Source organism: Carcharodon carcharias, chromosome 3 (genome assembly GCF_017639515.1).
Source record: "Carcharodon carcharias isolate sCarCar2 chromosome 3, sCarCar2.pri, whole genome shotgun sequence".
Taxonomy (NCBI): Eukaryota; Metazoa; Chordata; class Chondrichthyes; order Lamniformes; family Lamnidae; genus Carcharodon; species Carcharodon carcharias.
Genome location: NC_054469.1, coordinates 197,831,423 through 197,856,737, shown reverse-complemented (window position 1 = coordinate 197,856,737; position 25,315 = coordinate 197,831,423). Strand labels below are relative to the sequence as shown.

General features: G+C 40.6%; 1 protein-coding gene across 1 annotated transcript in view; it reads left to right on the top strand.

The window, feature by feature from the left end:
• The window catches only part of stt3b (STT3 oligosaccharyltransferase complex catalytic subunit B), a 115,124-nt gene extending 90,963 nt beyond the window's left edge, over positions 1-24,161 (top strand). Inside the window, exons 9-16 of the mRNA XM_041183713.1 lie at positions 2,999-3,153; positions 7,130-7,341; positions 9,011-9,198; positions 15,115-15,286; positions 18,669-18,842; positions 18,949-19,062; positions 22,044-22,256; positions 22,773-24,161. Coding sequence (XP_041039647.1) covers positions 2,999-3,153; positions 7,130-7,341; positions 9,011-9,198; positions 15,115-15,286; positions 18,669-18,842; positions 18,949-19,062; positions 22,044-22,256; positions 22,773-22,856 — 1,312 coding nt within the window. The 3' untranslated portion in view covers positions 22,857-24,161. The remainder of the gene's footprint in view (positions 1-2,998; positions 3,154-7,129; positions 7,342-9,010; positions 9,199-15,114; positions 15,287-18,668; positions 18,843-18,948; positions 19,063-22,043; positions 22,257-22,772) is intronic.
• Positions 24,162-25,315: the final 1,154 nt, after the last annotated feature.

Below are 25,315 nucleotides of genomic sequence, written 5' to 3'. Positions count from 1 at the left end.
CCTCTCCACACAATCCATTTCTCACACTCATAACTCTCTGCTTTCTCTCCTTGTAGGAGAAGAGAGTGTAGAACTCCAGGGAGAGACAGGACAGGGGGCAGCTCCTCCTGTCATAGACACCCTGACCACTACAGAGGAGGAGGCTATGGAGACAGGCAGGTTGGGGGAATGAGGGGTCTCCCAGATATCTGGTGACAGAATTAGAAATCATATTGGCATATGTCAGTCACTCCTGTTGAATTGGATTGGTGTCCGTGTTATACGGCTGGGGTCTCAGCACTGGTTTGCGAAACAATTGATAGCTCTTGCACTACTTTTCAGATGGATTTCGCAGAAAACCTAGACGATTTCAAAACATAAAATTACTTCAGAACAACTTCCATTCACTTTTTGCTTTTGACTGGATCTGGAGCTTCAGGAGCTGTTGTCTTTACCAAGCAGCTGATCCTTCTCATTTTCCCCTTGAAGCAAAGCCAGCCTACCTGCTTTTAAAACAGTTTTCTAGGCTTTTTTTTAAAGCCACAAACCACTATGTGACCCTTTTGTAAACTGTCCATCAGGGTCAAGAGATTTCCAGTTTCTTTGAAACTGCTTAATTACCTTTTCTTGTAAACAGTCTTTTCCAGAAGCAGCAGCAACCAGAGTCCACGCTTTAACCCTTTAAGGGGCAGTGTATTTTTAAAAAACACAAATTCTTCCAGAATATTCTTAGTCCTTGAAGATGAACCATTTTCTGTGATTAAAGCGTTTAGGATACTGCAAGATTTTTTTTTAGCTGTTCTTTGTGTGTGTGCGTGTTTTGTTTTAAACGTGGTGTGAATGAGAATGAGGAATTTTGACAGTGGAAGTGATTTGTGTTGGGGAATAGCCCAGTGGATTCAGCACTGGTATGCCATGAGAGTTCACACACTCGGGTTATCTGAACCATGCCTGGATGAGTCCATCATGGGCTTCTCTGGCAGATAGGTGAGTAGCCACAGGCACCCTGGTCATATCTGGCTCCCCCAGGATGCAGAGCAGTCCTCCCCTGCAGCTCCAGTTCTCTCTACAGCGCAATGTTGTGCAAGAATCAAGAAAACTAGTACTATCCTGAATAGTCTTGCCCCTGCGTACTGAAGGTTCCCTCCAGATCTGTGCAGGCAACTGAATTGCATCTTTAGCCCCCCAGTGGCTTACTGAATGACTGCTCTTTGCTATGCATCAGTGATAGGGCTCTTCGCAGGTTAATAAGCTACATGCTTAGAGGGTAGCCCTTGTCTCCAAGGAGCCATTTGCTGACTCTGCTTGGAGGTGTGAAAATGTTTGGGAAATGTGAAAGGTGCAGAATGAAAGCATCATGGCAGCTTGCGGAATATCTTGCACAGATATGCATGCAAACCTTCAAGTGGTCACATACCAGCTGAACATTGAAGTGGAATCCCTTTCAATTCATGAAGACTACTGGTTGACCTGAAGGCATGCTTGTACAGCCTATGACAGTGTGTACCTGTGGGAATCCAGCTACTGTAGCATCATTGAGGACACTCTGGTTCTGACTAGCCTCATAAGTAGCAAAGTGGATGGAAGTGCAGGCCCTGAGAAACACCAGTCACCTGGGTGATGCACTTATGAGCACTAAATGATGAAATCCTGCAAGTGTTACCAGCAGATCCCTGAAAGGAGCTTGGGGCAAAGAAATTCAGGGCAGTTGGTGAACTTGATGGTCACTGGGAATACATGCTCACCTGGTCCATTGGGAAGAAGACCTCATTCCAAAAAGATGCAGAAGTTGGCAAGGAAGGCCTAAGCCTCATGAGATACTGTTGCTTGGTCATGTTGCGAGTAGTGATTCTCTGTTATATATCCTGTGATGGGGGGATCGCCTCCTTCAAACTGGAGCTCTGCCACCAGTTCTTCTGTCTTGTAGAACAATTTATGGCTGAGAAGGCTGCTGCTGTTAGCGTTGCTGGTTCTGCTTTCCTGATCCTCCTCAGAGATCCAAAGTAGAATTGCATAAGCTGCTTCATGTTGCAGTGGAGATTGCTGGAGAAGTATAGATCAAGATGAGTGAAGTCCAGGGTAGAAAAAATGACTTCCAAAATGTTAGAAATTGCCTGTAAGATAGCAAAGTACATTCTCAGAACAAGTCTGAGCAAAAACCTTTCACTAGGCAAGGGACCAGGTATACTATTTTAGTATTTATAGGTTTTCCAGCCTGTCAATTTCAGAGAGCCATCAATACCTGCTGTGCTGTCTCCTTCTTCATCCTGGTGAGTTTCTCACAGCTCAGGAAACCTATGCATGCGCTGGCTGTTAAAACCGGAATGTTAGGTTAAATTTCAGTTTAATTGCCTTTTAACATATACAAATAACAGACCCGACATTCCCATGGGGGTTTCATGCGCTGTGGTTAAACATGAGCGGAATCATGTCAGGTTTGCAACCAGCATTTTTTAATGATTTTAACCATCTGTTCTTCCTGCCCTACCCCCATGCCCCCTTTGCATGTGAAAATTCTGCCCTCGTCTTGGGTTCCTCCTGTTCCCTATACAGCCTTACAGGAACATCAGAAAATACATTACTTAATAGTGGGAGACTAATGGTAAGAGACGGACATCTCTAAAAGAAAAATGTGAAATCTAATGAAAATGCAGCACAATAAACCACCGAGGGGATATAGGTAGTTTTTAACTGTAAGAAATCCATACTATAGTGTTCAACGGTGTCAACAAAAGTGCAATAACTCTGGGGATCAGGAGAGCAGTTGTCAGTACGAGTATCAGACATGATATAAATTTGCAGTTCACATTGCCCCAACCTCCCAGCTGAAGGAGGTGGTGTGGCTTGCAAATGGACCCAAACACTTTGTGGAAACTTGATTACAGAATACAGCCTACTCATATGCCCTATTGATCCCCTCCTTGTAATTATGTTTATTGACTTTGTATGATCCTGTTCAGTTTATCCATACAGATGAGATGTAACATGTACAAGCTGATCTTCATGATTTGTTCTATAGATATGCAAAAATACACATTCCCATCATTGCCTCTGTATCTGAACATCAGCCTACAACGTGGGTTTCCTTCTTTTTTGATCTTCACATATTGGTATGCACTTTCCCAGCTGGCCTATGGTTCTGCATCAAAAACATCAATGACGAAAGAGTATTTGGTAAGGAAACATACCTATAAATCAGATTTTTTTTTTAGATTTAATGTTAACATTTCCACACTTACAAAGAAAAATTATTGGAAATGCCACAAAATAGAACTTGCACTTCAACCTTGCAATGCTTTCTAATAGTGGAGTTTATAATTAATTTAAGAATTACTTTATATACCTGTAAAGAATGAAAATACTTTTTGTGAGTATGTAAAAATGATGAATTGAGTAGAGAAAGCTTCGTCACATCAGGAAATTCAATTTTGCAGGTAATGCATTGGGCATGAGAAGCTGGAGATATGGAAGCAACATGGACATTTTTTGCAAAAAGTATGAGTTCAGACATCTATACTGATTTTCTGAATTCAACTAAAGCTCAGTAGAAACACTGATTAATTGCAGGGGTGGATTGGATGTAGAAGAAACATTGGATGCCTGGCAGTAACTAAGGAAGGAAAATGTCGGCAGTGCATTTGATTGTAGTTTATCCTCAACCTCAGGCGATACATAGTCAAAGGGCAGATAATGAAAGAGGATAACAAGAGTAGTCACAAAAAAATGTTGAGCACTTGTATCTGATTTTATCTTTTTTTATATTTCTGTTTACATTGTAACATTTCTCATTATCATAATGTGATATGTGAGCAGGATACTAGAGCAAAAAGTCTAATCTTGTTGAACTTCTTTTAAAAAAAATGGAACCATGGAGATCAATATAAATCCATGTCCAGCTATGCGTGAAATAAATCTCAATCAAAGCCTAGCAAGCAACATGACCATTTCCATAAATTTAATGCACACATATATTTTCTCAATTACTGAGCCACAATGAAATGGGATCTAAGAATTTGGGATAATGCTGAAAAGGGGACAAGTTGCACTCATCCAGATAAGCACAAGAATGCCAAATTTCAAATGATTGCAACAATTTATACTACAGGAGAAAATTCTTTCAAAATTCTATAGACTCTGGAACAGTTCCTGCAGAATGGAAGGTGGCAAATGTAACCCTACTATTTAGGAAAGGAGGGAAAGGAAAAAAGGGAAACTACAGACCTGTTAACCTGACATCAGTAGCAGGGAAAATGCTAGAATCTATAATAAAGCATGTGATAACAGTACACTTAAAAAAAAAATGGTAGGATTGGGCAGAGTCAACATGGATTCATGAAAGGGAAATCATGTTTAACAAACCTGATTGGAGTTTTTTGAAGATGTAACTAGCAGAATGAATAAGGGAGAACCGGTGAACGTGGTATTTTTAGATTTTCAGAAAGCTTTTGATAAGGCCCCACACGAGGTTGGTAAACAAAATTAGAGCACATGGGATTGGGTGGGTAATATACTGGCAAGGATTTAAAACTGGTTAATGGACAGAAAATAGGAATAAATGGGTCACTTTCAGGCTGTGACTAGTGGGGTACAACAATCAGTGATTGGGCTCCAGCTATTCACAATCTTTATCACTGATTTGGGGATTAAATGTAATATTTTCAAGTTTGCAGATCATACAAAACTCGGTGGATGTATGAGTTATAAGAAGGATGCAAAGACACTACAAGGGGATTTAGAGAAGCTGAGCAAGTGAGCAAAAATTTGGCAGATGGAATACAATGTGGAGAAATGTGAGGTTATCCATTTTGGTAGGAAAAACAGAAGTAGAGTATTTCTTAAATGGCGAGAGGCTGGGAAATGTTGAACTTCAAAGGGACTTGGGTGTCCTTGTTCATGAGTCATTGAAAGCTAGCATGCAAGCACAGCAAGCAATTAAGAAGGCAAATGGTATGTTGGCCTTTTTTACAAGAGGAGTTAAGTATAGGAGTAAAGATGTATTATTGCAATTATATAGAGCCTTGGTGGGACTGCATATGGAATATTGTGTGCAGTTTGGTCTCCTTAACTAAGGAAAGACATTCTTGCCATAGAGTGCAACAAAAGTTCACTAAATTAATTTCTGGGATGGAGGGATTTTCCTATGAGGAGAAATTAAATAGACAATCTTTATTCTCTGGAGTTTAGAAGCATGAGAGTTGATCTCATTCAAACATACAAAATTCTTACAGGGCTCAGCAGAGCAGATGCAGGAAGGATGTTTTCCTTGGCTGAGGGGCCTAGAACCAGGGGACACAGTCTCAGAAGGGGAGGCCATTTAGGACTGAGATGAGGAGGAATTCCTTCACTCGTGGTGAATATTTGGAATTCTCCACCCCAGAGGGCTGTGGAGGCTCAGTCATTGGGTATGTTCAAGACTGAGATCGATAGATTTCTAGATATTAAAAAACATCAAGGGATATAGGGACAGTGCAGGAAAATGGTGCTGAAGTAGAAGATCAGCCTTGATCTCATTGAATGACGGAGCAGGCTCGAAGGGCTGAATGGCCCACCCCTGTTCCTATTTCCTATGTTCTTAAAAGGGTGCGGATTGGTTGGCAAATCGACTCTAGCTATGGTGCTGCCATGGAGAAAGTAACAGGGAGCGATAGACTCCTCAAGCTCCAGGTATCAAAAAAGGCATATTCCTTTTGTTTGCTGAGAAGTCCCTGCATATGAATGTATGTCACTTCCAGCAAGTATAAGTGAACTACATCAAGTGCTCGCCTGACTATCTTAAATTGGTTGTTAGTGTAGCACACTGAGGATTGTTCAACAAGTGCTGCCTACTCGCAGAATCACATCTAACAGTGAACTGTAAATTTTACATTTCAATGGTCACACTATAAATACAGTAAGCCCTTAATGTTGACTTATTTAACATTGTTTCACTTTAATGTTGTTTGCCAAGGCTTCCTCTTCTGTGGCCTGACCATTCACATGACTTTTCTCACAGTGCTTCCACCCTCATTCACTCTTCCTCCCGCTCCCGGCCTTTCCTCTCCCCTGCCTTGCTGACTCCCAGCCTTGCCCCTCTCCCCACGCACCCCCTTGCCGACCCAGGAACTTAGAGGCCTATTGTTTCCTGCTGCTCCCTCGATGGCGATGCCTCAGCCAATCAGTTAGCACTTTTCTCCTGTAGCATAAATTGCTGCGATTATTTGAAATTTGGCATTCTTGCATTTGTTCTGATGAGCGTAAGATGCTTCGGCAGCATGTCCCTCTTTTGAGCAATATTCAAGTTCTTTACTACCAGGCGACTGTTTGGAATAAATCAAATACTCAAGCTCCTGCAGATTGAAAATTTAAATTGCTGTATTGCCAATTTGAGCTCTCACATTATCATTTGATCAGCAAGATTATGTCCCTGTATGTGCACAAAAAGCAGGCAAGTTTATACAATGAGTTACTTTCCTGCACCTGTTTAAATTTGATTAAAGTAGGCCATTAGTTCAAGGAAAAGGTCAACTGGCTGCTCTGGAAACGTTAATGCACTTTTAAAATTGTGGTAGAAATCTGAAAATGTAATATTTTACTTATCAGTTTTGGATTGCATGCTGTCTGCTTTCTGGTTAGATAACAGAACTGTATCTGAAAAGATATGGAAGAGCAAAAAGGAAGAGATTAAATGGATTCTGAGGATCCACCATCCTTTGGAGTTTAAAAAAATTACTGTGAAAACTGCTGGTGAATTTATCTAATAAGATGATGTTGACGTCAAGGAACATATACTTATCCAAATCAAAATATGGTTGTTGCAGAACAATAATTTAAGGATAATGCATTACATTTCTGAAGATTTTTTGAGTTCTGATTTGATAAAATTAGTTGGAAATGTTATTACCATTACTTCAATTCTGAATATAAACGTGTGCATTTTGGGAAATGTCAGAAGCGTGCTTAGTACCGATATTCACTGCAAACTGTCAGATTGAATCCAAAGTGTATTGTATTGATTGCAGCTTAAAATAACTACTACATGTACAAAGCATACTGGTTGCCAGGAACGGTTGGATTTCAGAATACTGATTCTGGATAAAGGGGCTTTTACTTCTGTTTTAAACTTTTTGTAATTTGAGTGTAAGCTGATTCCCATGATCTAAACTCTCCACAGTTGCCCTTTATGCAATCAGTGCTGTTTACTTTGCCGGAGTCATGGTACGTCTGATGCTGACTCTCACGCCAGTTGTCTGCATGCTTTCTGCCATTGCTTTCTCCAATGTCTTTGAACACTATCTGGGTGATGACACACAGAGGGAAAGTCCACCAGTTGAGGATAGCAGTGATGAGGATGACAAGAGGAATTCTGGGAATCTCTATGACAAGGTAAAGCATTTAAACACAGCAACAGTGAGTTTTCTCCATAGAAAATTGCATCAAGAATTGTTATTGCATTGCTGGTGGGCATAAGCTTCTGTTTACCAATCAAAAAATGTTGAGTTCCTGATTTCTGCCCCATCATTGTGGATGCAAGTCAAAACCTCCCGGTCCAAAAATAGAAGAAAAAGAAACATGATAGCATCACCCCAAGACAATCATGTGGTCTAAAGGCCAATTGCAGAAGTCCATTGTTGGAGGACCAGTGTGTATTACTTGAATGGAGTGAGAAGTAACTTCTGATGTGCAATAAAGCTTAAAGTTTTTAGAAGTAGATTTTTGGTTTCATTTTTATTTGAAGATCCATTTTATGCAGAATCAATGCTTTAAGCTTTTTTATATCAATATATCAGGAACATAAGTTGCTGGAGTGGTGACTGGGTAACACACTGTTGTTCACCTCTTCCCTTTTTAAAAAAATATTATGGACTGTGCTTTAACAATGACCTATGGTGGAGAGTTCCACATTCTAACCACCCTCCAAGTAAAGAGAATTTTTCTTTCCTCCCATCTAATTGTTTTTGTGACTATCATAAATTTGTGCCTCCTTGTTTATCCAGCTTTATTAGCTCTTTGTAATCTGGAAGACCTCTATCATGCCATCCCTTAACCTTCTCCAATGGGGGAAAATGTCCTAATCTAGCAAGTCCATCTTCATAAGTGTCACCCTCATCCCTAGTAGCAACATCCTACTGAATCTACATGCATTTTTCCAATTGCTTTCATATTCTTTCCTATAGTGGACCACTTAAAACTGTACACATTCAGTTGTGGCTCAACTAAATCCTGGAGAATCACCTTGTTGATGCAGATACAATTTTCAAAGATTTTGTTTGCCTTTATATGGCTTTTTCTACTTGTACTAGCCTCTTCTTAAACTTTTATATTTTGACATTAAAATCCCCTTTCTCTACTCCATTTAAAGCATTTCCATTTAAGATGCATTACAATATTTTTAAGTTTGAGCAAGTCTGCCTGGGGCTCTGGTCATTTACAGTTTTCAGAAACGACTGCATCAGTCATGCATGTTTTGCACAGCATAGGTTTTTGGTATTTTTCAATAATAAATGGAGTCAAAGAGCTTATACTCAGATACAGTAACTGAAACTAGTTTCAAGCTAACCACACAACTTCAGCTCAGGTCAAACCTGTTCCTTAACTCCAAACTTGATTTAGTCTCGCTTCTACAGTCTATATAAAACCTCTCGTAAATAATTATTATTCATACATTCACCTACCTGGTCTTGCAGATCCAAGCCTACTTTGCCTGATTGCCAAATTTGTTTCGTTTCCTTAAGCAAAATCTCTCTCTGTTGACCCCTCATTCTTGACCTCTTGTATCTAAATTCTGAGCGTTTTTTATTCTCATTTAAATACTGCAGCTTTTAGTAACTGCTGTTTGCTGCTAATAAATCCTGTGTAAAGCTTTGTTTCCCCACCCCTCCCTCCTGGCCCAATCTCCAAAATAACTTTAAAGCTGAAATGGTGACGGCAGAGTGAGAGCTGTTTTGTCTTCTATCATATGGGAATGTAGTGCAGGGTATATTAGTCTTATGGTTGTTAAAACTCAAGATGTTTTGACAGAAAATATTTTAATGGTTGTTTCTCACTGTCGTAGGCAGGCAAGGTGAGAAAGCATGTGTCTGAACAGGAAAAGACTGAAGAGGGGCTTGGTCCAAATATCAAGAGTATTGTTACCATGCTGATGCTGATGTTGCTGATGATGTTCGCTGTACACTGTACCTGGGTGACAAGTAACGCATACTCCAGCCCAAGTGTGGTCCTGGCATCTTACAATCACGATGGGTAGGAAATTTGTACATCTCTTTTCATCCATCTTCTGTTAATTAGGCTAATGTTATTTTCTTGGTGATATTTTGGATGGGGTGCAAAATATTTAGTTGGTCGTCCTTAATTTGCACCACTGAAATACAGGTACAGTATCTCAAATCCAGCTTTCTAAGAGCCAGCGATGTTCAAAAACCAGACGTTTTTTAAGCTGCCGTGTTTGAATTTTTATTATTATCTGAGTGACATAACTTTTCGGCTTGTTGGGCTGCGTGCTGCATTGACACGGTGGGAAACCAACTAGTTATTGACTTTACACATCTGCTTTCTCCCATGCTTTGAGTTGTCCGAGCGACCTTTGACCCGAACCACCCAATCTGAAAACTGGCAAGATCTGAAATCCGATGTGGACTCAGTCCCAAAGTTGCTAGTTCTGAGACACGATATTTGTATGTATTTTTGTGTACACAATATTGGTGAACAGTTTTTGATTTTATTGAAATCATCACTGAATCTTTTTGAATCTTCTAGATTTCCACAAGTGGAGATTTGAAGTATAATTCAACGTATGCTGGTGTTGGATTTAAAAAATGCACTGATGTTTAATCATGGCATTGTTGGTATAAATAGATTTAGCATTATTTACTATCTCCTTGGAATAAAACTCTGTTCTTGAACCATCTGTGAAATTCTGGCCCCTTTTGGAGTCAGTTCTATCACAGTGGCAACTTCAAATCCATGGGACCTGAAGGTTGGGATGTCTCCCAAAGCAAGGTTTCATGATTACAAATATCGCTGAATGATGCTATCTGTTAATGCGCTTCACTTTTTGATGCAAAACTTGGAGATAACATACTGTAGAGCCCACAATATTCTACACGAGGACACACAGCTTCTTAAGAGTGTTCTTACTGGATTTGAACTTTTAACATTCAGAAATATATCGGCCCAGAATTTGAACATCTTGTTTGTATTGGAGACTGAACCAGGTGTTGAATCTCTCCTGAGATGAACATCCATGACGCCTATGGGAATCAGCCTTCCCAATATTTTTGTTAACTTCTTAAGTATGATGTTTGGTAATACAATGACATTTGGTCAGTAGCTGCCTGTGACAGTCAAGGTAGTCTATCATCTATCAACCTGGAACTATTCTGTGTAGCTGTGTCATGAGCTGTTGGACTTCCCTGCAGAAAGAAATTGCAACTATACTTCACCAACTTTTCTATTCAGATACTTTTTTTCCCTGCTTTCTTCCTTGTCCCACATGCAAGCTGACGGTGTAAATGGCTCCCTTTCCTATATCTCCCTTTCCAACCACTGTCGTCACTCTCTCGTTTCAAAAGAAATCCTGCACTCCTGTTTTGGCAAACTGGTACAGATTCTTCCCCCCTCCTTGACCACTTTTTCCAGTTAAATCAAATTGTTCACAGCCTTGGTTATCTAATTTAACCCTGGGTTGATTTTCCAACCCCATATCCTTGCCTTCACAAAAACCACAAACTTTTACCTTTAACATTGCCTCTCTAGCTGTTCTAATTTATGGCTTTTGAAGCCTCAAAATTGGACTCCTATTTTCTACAGTATAAACTTTGGCTCATCCAAAACTCAGCTGCCAACATCCTATCCAACATCAACTTGTTCTTAACTATCATACCTATCCTTGTAGTCCTACATTGGTTCCTGGTTCCTCAGTGTCTACAATGTAATATCCTTATCCATGCATTTAAATTCCTTTATAGCTTTTCCCCTCTCTATCCCTGTAAATTCCTCCAGCCCTACAACCCTAGCTTCTTCTGCAGCCCCTTGCCTTCATCCCACCATTGGCAGTTGCATCTGTGCCTTCAGCCATCTGGGCCCACTTTCTAAAATTTCTTCCTTTAAACCCCTCCATCTCTCCACCTTTAAGACCTTCCTGGAGACCCATCTATTTGATCATGCTTTTAGTCACTGGTACTAATGTCTCTTTGGCTTGGCATTCATTTTTATCTGATTAAATCCCTATGAAATGCCGGAATTAGCACCTTGAAGTTTTTAAAAAAAAGAGATACGTGAATGCTATTTGTTGATATTGAGATCAGGGACTAAAGACTGGTCAAGATTTACCGTCTTAGTTTGAGACCCCAACAGACTGCACAAAGCACACAAAGGCCAAATTGATTAAACAGAGCAATACTGTTGGTTAAGGTAATCATTTCATCCCCTTTTACAAACTAACTTAAATGACTGATTCTATTCTACTGCAAATGTTAATTTATGTATTTCAATGTTACTCTTTCATCAAATCTTAATTTAAAGAAACTGCCATAAATGGGGCAATTTATCATGGCTCTGTTAACATCTCTTCAGACTGATCACCTTCTCCTAGGAATCTTTGTTTTTCTTTAAAAGTGGGCATTTTCCCAATAAAATGGCCTCCTGGGCGATGGAACATTGAAAAGCTTTAACAAACGCTGTTCAGCCACTGGAGTTCTTCCTGCAGTTTCTGTTTGCTTGATCATGCTCATGCTTTCCACTACAGTGCCTTGGATGCCAAATCATAGAATAGTTACGCACAGGAGAAAGTCATTTCTGGATAGGTTTTTATCCAATTTCCATTTGAAAGCCGCAATTCAATCTGCCTCCTTCACCCTTTCAGTAATGCATTGCAGATCCTAACTACTCGCCGTAATAAATGTTTTCTCATGCCACCTTTGGATTCTTTGCCAGTCACCTTAAATCTGTGTCCTCTGGTTCTCGTCAAAGGGAGCCAATTCTCCATACCTGTCTGGACTCATGACTTTGAACTTACCTGACAAATCTCCCCTCGCCCTTCTCTAAGGAGAACAGTCCCAGCTTCACCAATCTATCCAAGTAACTGATGTCCTTCAACCCTCGAGCTATTCTTGTAAATATTTTTGGCACCCTCTCTAAAGTATTCACATCCTTCCTAAAGTATGGTGCCCAGAATTGCATAAAATATTCCAGTTGAGGCCAAACCAGTGATTTCTAAACGTTCATCAGACATGTTACCACTTCCAGTGCTTTGATTCTTATGTTTGAGTGCATTTATGCAATGTCAATCCACTCCAACATGGGAATGAACCTAAACAAAATGGGCAATCGTTCAGCGCTATCTACTGATTGACTTCCAGAGGCTGTAAGGGTAGTTATTATAACAGCAAATTCACACTGTTGCAGCAGGGATGTGCTGTGGATTAAGGTCTATTGATAGCATTGAGGAAGATGATCTTTGCTTCTGCCTAGTCTGTACTATACCTGATCTTGCAGTTTTTGATCCTGGCAGCGGCATGCCTTGCTTTGAGCAGATTAATTGACCTGAAACTATTTATAAATAGAGCTTTGATCTGCCATGACCGTTTCATTATTAGCCGTGCTTTCTTTGTCTAATTTTTGAGCAGAACTTGGAATGATTTACAAAAAAAACCTATTAATTTGAAAGGTAGAAAGTGTCGTAAGTGGCTTGCTTCAGTTCACGCATTTTTGCAATAAAAGTAAAATTGGAGTATAGGAATTATGTGATGAAGAAAGATCAAATCCATAGAAAAAGGCAAAATTGGGAAAAAGAATCTGAAGAGTCATACAGACACAAAACGATAACTGTCTTTCTCTCCACCTATGCTGTCAGACCTGCTGAGTTTTTCCAGCATTTTTTGTTTTTAGTAAAGATCAAATCCATTTAATTCACCTTCTACCATCTTGGTAATTGCATGATATAATCGTAAGAGATGTTGAATAACCATAACAATCAATGTCTAACTATCTCTCAATTAGCCTATAACAGTGCCAGAAATGAATTTTCGCTTAGTCAATTTGTGTATAAACTACATTTCATTTTGAATTTTTGTCCAAGATATATTAACAGACATCGAAATATGCAGCTATACAAACTAATAATCTGAAGTGTAAACAGATTGCAGGAAACGATCAACAGATTAGGCAGCCTCTGTGTAGAGAAAAACAGAATTAACATTTCAGATCACTGACCTTTCATCAGAACAAATAATCCACATTGATATTTTGCAACTAAATCCAAAGTAAAAGTGGAATTTTTAAAACTTCAGGTTTTCACTTATTCCTGTTTTCTTGTGTGCTATCCTAAAATGTATTTCCCAATTTGTGTTCACTACTATAGTGAACTGCTAGCCGCACAGACATAACTGTAGAAAAAGCTGCATGGTGCTGAATATTCAATGGACTTGACCATTTTGATATTCAGATGTTCTGTATACTGACTTCTAATCTGGTTCGAATCATAGCTCTGCAGCCCTGCCACATTCAGTCATGAATGGTGGTGGACAATTAAACCATTAACAGGAGGAGGAGCCCCACCAATATCCCCATTCTTCATGATGAGGGAGCCCAGCTCATCAATGCAAAATTTGAGGCTGTAGCATTAGCAGTCATCTTTAGCCAGAAGTGCCAAATGGATGATCCATTTCTGCCTCCTCCTGAAGTTCCCAGCATCACAGATTCCAGTCTTCAGCCAATTTGATTTATTTCACGTGATATCAGGAAACATAATATCAGGCTGAAGGCACTCTGCAAAGGCTATGGGCCCTGACAACATACCAACAATAAGACCGAACCTATTCCAGTACAGCCAACAACACTGGCGTCTACCCGACAATGTGAAAAATTGCCCAGGTGTGTCCTGTCCACAAAAAGCAGGACAAATCTAATCTAATTACCACCCAATCAGCTGCCTCTCAACCATCAGCTGAGAGATGGCAGGTGTCACCTACAGTGTTATAAAGCAGCACTTCCATAGCAATAACCTCGCTACTGCTCAGTTTGAGTTCCACCAGGGCCACTTGGCTCCTGACCTTATGACAGCTTTGGTCTAAACACAAACAAAAGAGCTCAATTCCAGAAGTAAGATGAGTGACTGCCCTTGACATCAAGGCATCACTGGTTAGAGTCATGTCTAGTACAGAGAAAGATGGTTGTGGTTGTTGGAGGTCAATCATCTCAGTCCCGGCACTCTCCTCAGAGTAGTGTCTTAGGTCCAACCATCTTCAGCTGCTTCATCAATGACCTTCCCTCCATCATAAGGTTAGAAGTGGGGATGTTCACTGATCATTGCACAATGTTCAGTACCATTCGTGATTCCTCAGATACTGAAAGCAGTCCACACCCACACACAGCAAGACCTGGACAACATTCAGGCTTGGACTGGTAAGTGACAAATGACATTTGTGCCAAGCAATGACCATACGCAATGAGGGAATCTAATGATCTCCCCTTGATATTCAATGGCATTATCGTCCCCCACCATCAAAACCCCTGGGGTTACCATTGACCAGAATCTGAACTGGACCAACTTTATAAATACTGTGGCTATAAAAGCAGAACAGAGGCTGGGTATTCTACTCGCCTCCTAATCCTGCGAAACCTGTCACAAGTCAGGAGTGTGATGGAATACTCTTCACTTACCTGGTTAAGTGCAGTTCCAAGAACACTGAAGAAGTATGACACCATCAGCCCCTTTGAATGGCACCCCATCCACCAACTTTAACGTTTATTCCCTCTACCACTAACACACAGTGGCAGCAGTGTGTACTATATACAAAATGCACTGCAGCAGGTGACCAAGGCTCCTTCAACAGCACCTTCCAAATCTGGGACTTCCACCACCTAGAAGAATGAGGGCAGCAGATGCATGGGAGCAATACCACCTGCAAGTTCCCCTTCAAGTCATCCTGACTTGGGACTACGTTGCCGTTCCTTCACTGTCATTGGATCAAAATCCTAGAACTCCCTTCCTAACAACATTGAGAATGCACCTATACTGCGTGAACTGCAACAGTTCAAGAAGGTGGGGAGCAATTAGGAATGGGCAACAAATGCTGACTTTGCCAGTGAAGCACATCCCATGAAAGAATAGAAGTAAAATAATTTTGATATTAACAGTTTTAACTTATTTTTTAAAAGCACGCGCAATATCCTTGATGACTTCCGCGAGGCATACTATTGGCTGCGACAAAATACAGATGAACATGTTCGAGTGATGTCTTGGTGGGATTATGGTTATCAGATTGCAGGAATGGCTAATCGGACAACTCTAGTAGATAACAATACGTGGAACAACAGCCATATTGCACTGGTAAGCAGGCTGAGCAATGATGGTTTGATTCTGTATTCAAATTTAAAAATAGAAGTAAATCTCTTGCTCATCAGCCAGTAATCAATTTTGCAAAACAGATCAGAGACTTTCTTTCATCTCCAAGCCCCTTGGGCTTGGCTTTTATTGTCTTGTGAGGGTGATGCTGCTCTTAATGCTTTGAGCAGATAGCTGAACATGAATCGTCTGGAATCACTGGCTCCTCGAGCCTCATGACGTTTCATACATCTTGGTGTTAGCATTTCTGCCTTGATGTTTTTTTCCAAAACACTCCTGTTTTTGGTGCTGTAAACAGTCCCAAGGGTGAGGAGAAAAATCAAAAAGGTGAGCATCCTGTAATACCTGCCTTGTCTGCTCATTTCATCAATCCGTCTCTGTCCTCCATGCAATGTTATTGAATTTCATGTCATCTTCAGGCTTTTAAATTATGCCCTGTGTTCTCAATCCAAGTTATTAACATATATTGTAAAGAGCAGCAGTACCAATATTGACCGCTGACGAACACTACTGTATACTTCCATCCCATCTGAAAAACAACGTTCATGACTACTCTATTTTCTGTCCTTTGGCCAATTTCATACCCATGTCACCGCTCTCCCTTTAGTCTCATTGCCATCAATTGTGCTAACCAGTTTATTATGTGGTACTTAACCAAATGCCTTTTGAAAGTTCATATGTACAACATCAACCCTTTGTTATTTTATCAAAGAATTTAATCGCATTCGTCGATCACGATTTGCCTTTATGAAGCCTGTGCTGGCTTTCATTTATTAGCTCACACACTTGAAACTGGCAATTAAGTTTTTCCCAGATTATTGTCCACAAACATTTCTCCACCACCATCAGGCTGACTGGCTTGTAGTTGCCAGGTTTATATTCTTTCCCTTTAAACAGGTGTGTTAACATTTGCAATCCTCAATTATTCTGACACCACCCCTATATCCAAGCAGGATTTGAAGATTCTTCTTTATGTAGTAAGCTCTGGTTTCAGTCACTTCATAATATAAGAAGTAGGAGCAGGTATAGGCCATATTGGCTCCTCAAGCTTGCTTTGCCATTCAATGGAATAATGGCTGAACTTCTATAACTCCACTTTCTCACACAATCTCCCTATCCCTTTATTCCCGAATATCTGTCGACTTCAGTCTTGAATAAAATCAATAACTCAGCTATCATAGATCTCTGGGGAAGGGAATTCCAAAGGTTTGCAACCCTCTGAGTCAAGAAGTTTCTAACCTGAGTCCTCAGTGGCCAGTCCAGCTGCTGATTCTGAGACTATGACCCCGAGTTCTAGACTCTTCAGGTAGGGCAAACAACCTCTTGGCATCTACCCTATCAGGCCCACTAATAACTTTATATATTTAAATCAGATCACTTTTCATCCTTTTAAACTACAGTGAATGTAGGCCCATTCTACTCGATCTCTTATAGAACAGGCCTGCCATCCCAGGAATCAATTTAGTGAGCCTTTGTTGCATCCCCTCTAAGCCAAGTATATCCTTCCTTCGGCAAGTAGGCCGAAACTCAGGGTGTGCAGCATGACTTTCTAACTCCAAATCCTCTACCAATAAAGGTTAACATGTTATTTACCTTCCCAATTGCTTGCTGTACCTGCACAATAAATTTCTGTGACTCAAGTTCAAGGATTCACCTTTTTTAAAAAAAAATCTCTTTTCCACTTTTTCTACCAAAATAAAATTATTATACTCCATCTTTCATTCTCTTGCTCAGTCACTTAACCAGTGGAAGCTGGGTCTGTCCACACAAGGATAGAGCATCACAGTGGGCTTCTCTTTCTCACTACTTAGCCTGCCGCAGATGCACCTGTCCATGACAGTATTGGTAGGAGTGACCACCGCACAGTCATTGTGGGGACGAAGTCCCGCCTTCACGTTGAGGATACCCTCCATCATGTGTGGCACTACCATCATGCTAAATGGGATAGATTTCAAATAGACCTAGCAACTCAAGGCTGGGCATCCATGAGGTGCTGTGGGCCGTCAGCAGCAACAGTATTGTACTCGAGCACAATCTAACCTCATGGCCCAGCATATTCCCCACTCTAGCATTACCATCAAGCCAGGGATGAACCTTGGTTCAATGAAGAGTGAAGGAGGGCATGCCAGGAGCAGCACCAGGCATACCTAAAAAGGTGTCAACCCGGCGAAGCTATAACAGGACTACTTGCGTGCCAAACAGCATAAGCAGCAAGTGATAGACTAGGCCCAGCCATCTTCAGCTGCTTCATCAATGACCTTCCATCATAAGGTCAGAAATGGGGATGTTCGCTGATGATTGCACAATGTTCAATCATCATTTCGTGACTCTTCAGAAGCAGTCCATGTCCAAATGCAGTAAGACAATAGCCAGGCTTGGGCTGACAAGAGGCAAGTAACATTCATGCCACACAAGTGCCAGGCAATGACCATCTCCAACAAGAGAGAATCCAAACCACCCCTCTTCGATGTTCAATGTCATTACCATCACTGAATCCCCCACTATCAACATCCCTTGGGGGTTATCATTTTCAAGAAACTGAACTGGACTAGCCATATAAATACTGTAGCTACAAGAGCAGGTCAGAGGCTAGGAATTATGCAACGAGTAACTCACCTCTGGACTCCCCAAAGCCTGTCCACCATCTACAAGGCACAAGTCAGGAGTGTGATACAAAACTCCCCACTTGCCTGGATGTGTGCAGCTCCTATAACACTGAAGAAGCTGGACATCATTCCGGACAAAACAGCCCGCTTGTTTGGCACCACATCCACAAACATTCACTTGCTCCTCCACCGGCTCTCAATAGCAGCAGTGTGTACCATCTACAAGATGCACTGCAGGAATTCACCAAGGCTCCTTAGGTAGCACCTTCCAAACCCACGACCATTACCACCTAGAAGGACGAGGACAGCAGATGGATGGGAATACCACCACCTGGAGGTTTCCCTCCAAGTAACTCGCCAGCCTGACTTGGAAATATATCACCGTTCCTTCACTGTCGCTGGGTCAAAATCCTGGAACTCCCTTCCTAACAGTACTATGGGTGTACCGACACCACATGGACTGCAGCGGTTCAAGAAGGCAGCTCACCACCACCTTCTCAAGGGCAACTAGGGATGGGCAATAAATGCTGGCCCAGCCAGCGAAGCCCACACCCCGTGAATGAATTTTTAAAAAACTTAGCACATCAGTATTGGTAGAGGTCGAGTAGGTTGCTGGCCTGCCTTCTGAGGAGTGGTATCATGTGGAGATGAGATGTATATGACAATCCCTAAAAGTATGAAAGTACAGATTTTTGGTCTGTTTTACTTGCTGTTCAGTCATGCAGTGCAGTTCTGTAATATTGATTGCTTTTATCTTCCAGGTTGGAAAAGCAATGTCATCCAATGAGAGTGCAGCCTACCAGATAATGCGGAGTCTAGACGTGGACTATGTGCTCATCATCTTTGGTGGAGTGATTGGTTACTCTGGTGACGACATCAACAAGTTTCTTTGGATGGTCAGGATAGCAGAAGGAGAGCATCCAAAGGATATCCGGGTAAAGTGACGCATTTTGGTTCAAGGCTTGTCAGACATTTGTTAACATATCTAAAAGTTGTTTGTGCTGCTAGTGCTAATTAGCGACCGTACTGTATAACTCCTAGGAAAGTGACTACTTCACGCCGCAGGGAGAGTTCCGTGTGGATAAAGCTGGCTCTCCAACTTTACTGAACTGTCTCATGTATAAGATGTCCTACTACAGATTTGGAGAGATGCAGGTAAAGTATAATTAGCTATGATTATCTGTTAATCGTAATACATTGAATATTTCTATTGTCACTTCACCCTTGGGAAGGTGCATTCAATTAGATAGTGTAAAAGACCCATTTAACCCATCCCTATAGGATGAATATTCTTCTGAAACTCTCAGAAACCTCAAAGCAATTAGATAAGTTTCAGATCAGTAAGGATGAGCTCAGTGCTTCTTTGGATGTCTCTGCATTGTTTTTTGGTGCTCCTCAAGGTGAGAGTGTGTTGCTGGAGAATAAAACACTTCTCATTTCAGACACCAGTGTCAGCATCAAGCACTCCCAGATCAGGTATAGAATAGTGAGATGCAGAATGAAGTTCCGATGCTTTGCCTCATCAATATGTCTCAGTCCTAATCTCCAGAGGAGCACTCCCTGTTGCTCCAGAAGTAGTCCCTCGTTAGCCATCCTGTGCCATCCGAGGACTGTCAATATGCCAACCTGTCAGTTGTATTGTGCCTTTTGCCAATGAGGAAATGGATTAGGACTACACAAACACATTTCATATAAGAACTTTTGCAAGCCTGCTGATATAGCAGGCTTTCTTGAATCTAACTGTGCTGGACCTGGATGGTGATCTTTTGAAGTGAAGCTCTAATCTACTGTACCTTTACTATCTTTGCAAACGTGTGCTGATTCAAATTTTAATTTTATGCAATGGCTGCGACACCTCAAAAATATTCTTTATGATAACTCTTTATCTTTGCTTTCTTAATGTATTTGATCCTTTTCTTAGTCACTCCATTCCCTATGGCATCCACCATCTCCTGATTTAGTATCCATTTGGCTTATTGTTAGCGCACTCACCTCTGGGCCTCAAGTTTGGGGGTTCAAGCTCCCAGGGACTTGAGAGCATAATTTTAGGCTGCAGTGTTGGAGATGCTGCTTTTCAGATGAGACATTGATCCGAGACCCTGAATGTCTGCCCGCTCAGGTGGGCATAAAATACGCCATGGCATTATTAAAGAAAATACGGGGCATTTACTTGGTATCCTGGCCAATGTTTATCCCTCAGTTAGAATCAGCTGTGCTGCACTCAGCTCTGAACCACAGGTTCTGGGTTCAGGTCCAACTCCAGGACTTGAGCAGAAAAATTAAGGTTGACACAAGTACAGGACTGAGGGAGTGATGCGCTGTCAGAGGTGCAATCTTTCAGATGAGGCATTAAACTGAGGTGCTGTCTGCCCCCTCAGGTCATTTAAAAGATGCCATGGCATTATTTCGAAGACGAGCAGAGGAGTAATCCAGGCCATCATGGCCAATATTTATTCCTCAGTCAACGTTAATAAAACATTATCTGATCATTACCACATTGGGATCTTGCTGTATGCAAATTGGCTGACACATTTTCCACAACAGTGACTGCACATCAGAAATACTTCGTTGGCTCAAAAGCATTTGTAAGGTATCTGATGGTCACTATATAAATGCAAATTTTTTTTCCAATCAACATCTCGAAACAGATTATTTGTTTCTTTATCACATTGCTGTTTGTGGGGCCACACTTCACAAATTGGCTGTAGTGGTTACCTATATTTCACAGTGCTACATTAGCTGTGATGCACTTTGGGATGTTGGCATCAAACAGGAGCTCTAAGAAGAGTTAGTGGGAGGTAATTTGAGGGTCACTCCAAGAATTGAAGATGAATTGTAGAAAGGCAGAGAGCTTTGGGAAGAGAATTCCCAGCACAGTGGTTAAAGATTTTATCATCGATTGTGGAAAGTGAGATGCAATAGGCCCAAGGTCAGAAGAAGAGAGCATTTGACCTGGGATGAGGTTGCAGAGATAAGGTGGAGCACTGCCTTGTTGAGCTTCAAAGATCTTGAAATTATTGCACGGGGACAGATAACCAGTGGTAATCATTGAGGACTGGGGTGGTAAATGAGCAAGGCTAACCATTCTGATGAAGTCTTCAATGCTCACAGTGTTATGTAAATTCAAGTTGTTGATTCCTTATTACATTTTTTAGAAGGCTTGGCTCCAACCAGTGCTCTTCAACTGGAGTTAGTGAAGGGAAACACTTGGCAATTCAGTGAAGAGACCATAAAGTTGAGCCAATAAGGGACAAAGGAATACATGAGGTTTCAGCAGCAGTGCGGGTGAGGTAGGTGATAATGTGTAGCTAGAAATTGGTAGTATGGTGGTGGACTAGGAATGGAGCTTGAAACCCAGTTTGGGGTAAAAGAGGACAGAAGGTTCTGCACTATCTGGTTCAGCCTGAGAGCAATCAAGGAGGAGGTTGGAATTGGGCTAAAGGCAAAATATCTGGGTAAAATGGAGGTTGGCTTTGGTGGATTTGTCAGTTTTGGAGAAAGTTGTGATTCATTCAGGACTTGATGCAAACAATTAACAGTGTGACCACAGGTAAAGCAAAGATGCCAGCAGCATGCATATGGAAGCTCATCAGCAAGGGACAGTATGTAGATGAGAACTAGGAAGGGACCAGTTATAGAAAATTGGTTTACGTAGAATATGCCTTAGGCATAAGAGATGAAGTCATTGTAGGAGCTGTGCTTGCTACATTGAGACATGTAATGGTGGAACCATGTGAAGACAGTACCATGGGATGGGATCAAGGAGGAAAAATGACAAAGGAGCATGGAATGGTTGTCCATATTGAAGACCATGGAGAGGTTAAGAAGAATGAAAAGGGTTGGCATAGTGCAATTGTAGTCACATGGTGTATAGTGGTGGCTTTGGCCAGAGAAATCTCAAATCTGTTTCTAGGAGAGAAGCATAAAGGAGGATTTTGAAGAAGTGAAGGGAAAGGTGGGTGGGAATTGGGTAGTGATGGGTTCAAGAAGCTTGGAGAGGAAGGGAAGATTTCACGTGAGGTAGTTGAGCAGGATAGAGAGATTTGAGTTTGGGCAAATTTAATTTATCTCTATCAACTGAGAAATAGTTTGATAATATGTAAAGTAGCACTGAAATTTTAATGCGTGTTTTGCAGCTGGATTTCAGAACACCACCAGGATTTGATCGTACTAGAAACGCTGAAATTGGCAACAAAGATATCAAGTTCAAACACCTGGAAGAAGCCTTCACCTCAGAGCACTGGCTAGTGAGGATTTACAAAGTCAAGAAGTTGGACAACAGAGAGAAACTTGACCATAAACCAAGAGTAACTAATATAGTGCCCAAACAGAAGTATTTATCAAAAAAGGTGGGGTAGCCCTTTGAAGACGGAAAATTGTGCATAATAAAGGCTTGCTTTGGTCACCAAAATATTGCGCTAAATTATTGTGTTGCTGAATATTGTCCAGGTTGTGAAGAAACAAGTAAAAGGAAGCCTTTTATAAAAACGATTCAATTATAATTTTCACCCACTTCTCAGTCTTTCGTGCCAAGGATCAACTGTGTCCAAGCATAACCAGGTTTTTTATTGGAGTGGTGCCTTTAGTTATTTGGTTTTTTTAAATATTTCAGAAGAGGTTTTAACAGAGGATTTGCTCATTTTGCTGAAGATTGAAAAACCAACCAGTTGTGGAAAAATTGCTGAAAGCTTCAGCAAGTCTCCTTCCTTCATACCCTTCCCCTCTCACCAAAGGAAAAGTCTCGGAAGATGAGAACAAGGCCTTTATTTTCTAATGGATGTGCTAAACTGGTGTTAAATATTGGCGGTACTATGTATAAAGATGAAAGCTGCAACTTTGTAATGCTGTCCGTCTTTATGCCCTAGACCTCTAAAAGAAAGCGTGGGTATGTGAAGAACAAACTGGCACTGAAGAAAGGCAAGCGATCCACCAACAGGAAGACCAACTAAACCATCTGCGAGCCCTGACAACAGGCAGTTGTCCTTATGACAACCAGTCTTTGCCTTTACCTACAATCGGATTCCACTGCAACACAGGGTTGCATCCATTGCTCAAGAGATTCAGACAGTGTCTGAGCCCCATAAATCTATTGGTTGTTTATTGACACCTGTTTATAGAGCCATATTTGATTGTGTTGGCAAGGCAGACAGCTGCTGTCCAGGGGTAGCAGCAGAATTCTTATTGGTACATATTATCCTTCATTTAAAATAGTTTTTTTAAAAAAAGGAAAGTGGGCTAACTGCACCAAAGAACCCTACTCTTTATTATCATCAGCACATGTGTACTTGCCAACCACTTGAAAGTGGCAATAAAGAATGTTTCTCAATTTATTTTGGCTGGGGCATGGTTCATTATCAAATGCTGAATGCTAATGAGGTAAATTAAATATATAGCACAGGATTTGCTCAGGCTGGTTTGTCTGGCTCTGTATGGACACAATCTGTTTCTAGCAGTTATTACTGTCAAAGCAAAACATCTGTCATGGGGAAGAGGGCTAGAGAGTCTGCCAGCATCCTTATTCCTTGATTTTTTTTCTTCTTTTGGTTGAAAAAGGTCAACGAGTTGGAAGAATTCTGTTTGATTTTGGGTGGTCGGGTTTCAGAATTAGGCAAGAGAGCTGAGAGGATTGGCACAACGTTTGGACTGTAGATGGCTGGCAGTTACACACGTGCTTTTTCGCTATCTACTAGATTTTTTTTAAATGAGAGGAATTCCTCTTAGCAGAAATGTTCATTTTTGTCACAATAATTTACCTTTCCCTTTTCTTGTGCTTTCTCCATATACTTACCTTTTAAATAAAATAAGTCTCTAAGCAAAAGCTACTAATTTCATACGTAGGGTTGTAAAACATTTGGTTGGACAAGTTTCTTTTTTTTAAAAAAGTTATTTTGTGAACAATTCTATAAGAATCAATGCACTATAACTAAAATCCAAGGAGACAAATCTTTTCATTGGTGTTTTTCCCTTTTTTCATTGTTTTCTTCCTGTAGAGAAAGCCCAGTCTTGATACAGTCTTTTGAAAACTTCCTTTACTGAGATGACCTGTGAATAATGAAGACTCATGATACATGCTCTCCAAATTTAATTGATGTTCCTCTTTCTTCCCTCAAGGATTAACATTGTAATTTTCTATGTATGCAGCTCTTTCCAATGCAAAAAAAGCTGCAGAAACTATTGGTGTAAAAAAAATTAAAGAATAGTATGTACCGTATTTTGAAAACATTTGTAAATTAAACTGTGCAGTATATGCCTTATTGCTGCTTCTGGATTGTAGTTTTTTAAATTTTTTTTTGATTGAGGGGTGAGAAGGCTACTTTTCCTACTTTTTTTTTTGTTATTTCATACTTATAGTGACTACTGGTCTCTGTGATCCAAAGTAAACTAAAATTATGACTGCATAAAATACTTAAGGAGATGATAGGGCACAGGAAAGTCATTTTTACATTATTGCTTACAGTTTTCAGTACAGACCTGTTCAACTGTAGCCAAAATAAATGTTAAATTGAAGTTTTGTGTTAAGAAAAAATTCTTTTTTCCAATTTTAATATGAAATGAGTTTTTTTTACATATGCATTGGTATGTTTTGTTGCAGCTTGACAAAAAAGTCTACTCCAGGTTGTGAAAACTCTGCAGCTTAAAATTGCTGCTCTTTCCCCTGCTATTCATCTGGACCTGGTGGAGCTGGCTGCTGTTGTGGTAATGCTACCAGACTTGTCTTGTTATGCCAGATCATCACACTTTTCACAAAACAAAGAGTGCACTCCTTATGGTAGTTTTAAACTATGCCCAATAATATTTTTGTCACAAGGAAACCAAATATTATGATGGGCCAAGATTAAACATTTGTGTAAATTCTTAACGTAATGAGCCACATTGTGCGATATTTGGGATAACAGCATACATTTATATATAGTGTCTTTATCATAGCAAAACTTTCTAAGACCCTTCACAGGAGCATATATCGAACAGAATTGGTCACCAAGCCACATAAGGAGACATTAGGACAAGCTTGGTTAAAGGGAGAGATTTTAAGGCATTTCTTAGAGGAGGAGGAGAAAGAAGAGTAGGGAGAGAATTCCAGAGGTTGGGGCCCAGGCAGTTGAAGGCACTGTCACCAATGGCTGAGTAAGAGATCATAATTGGAGGAACTTGGGGAATTTTAAGGATTGCACTGCTGGAGAAGATTACAGAGATTGGAGGGCTGAGCTCATGGAGGAATTCGAAAACATGAATGAGAAGTTTAGAAAAAATTAAATGTACCAAGTTCTTTTCATTTCCTTTGCTATTATAGCAAATGCATTCACTGGGGAGTGATGTGCCAGGAAGCACCAATGTGTAAGCTTTCATGTAAATTTTCTGTACAGTTCCTAATCTCAACCACCATCAGAAGGCAAATAAGGTCAGATGT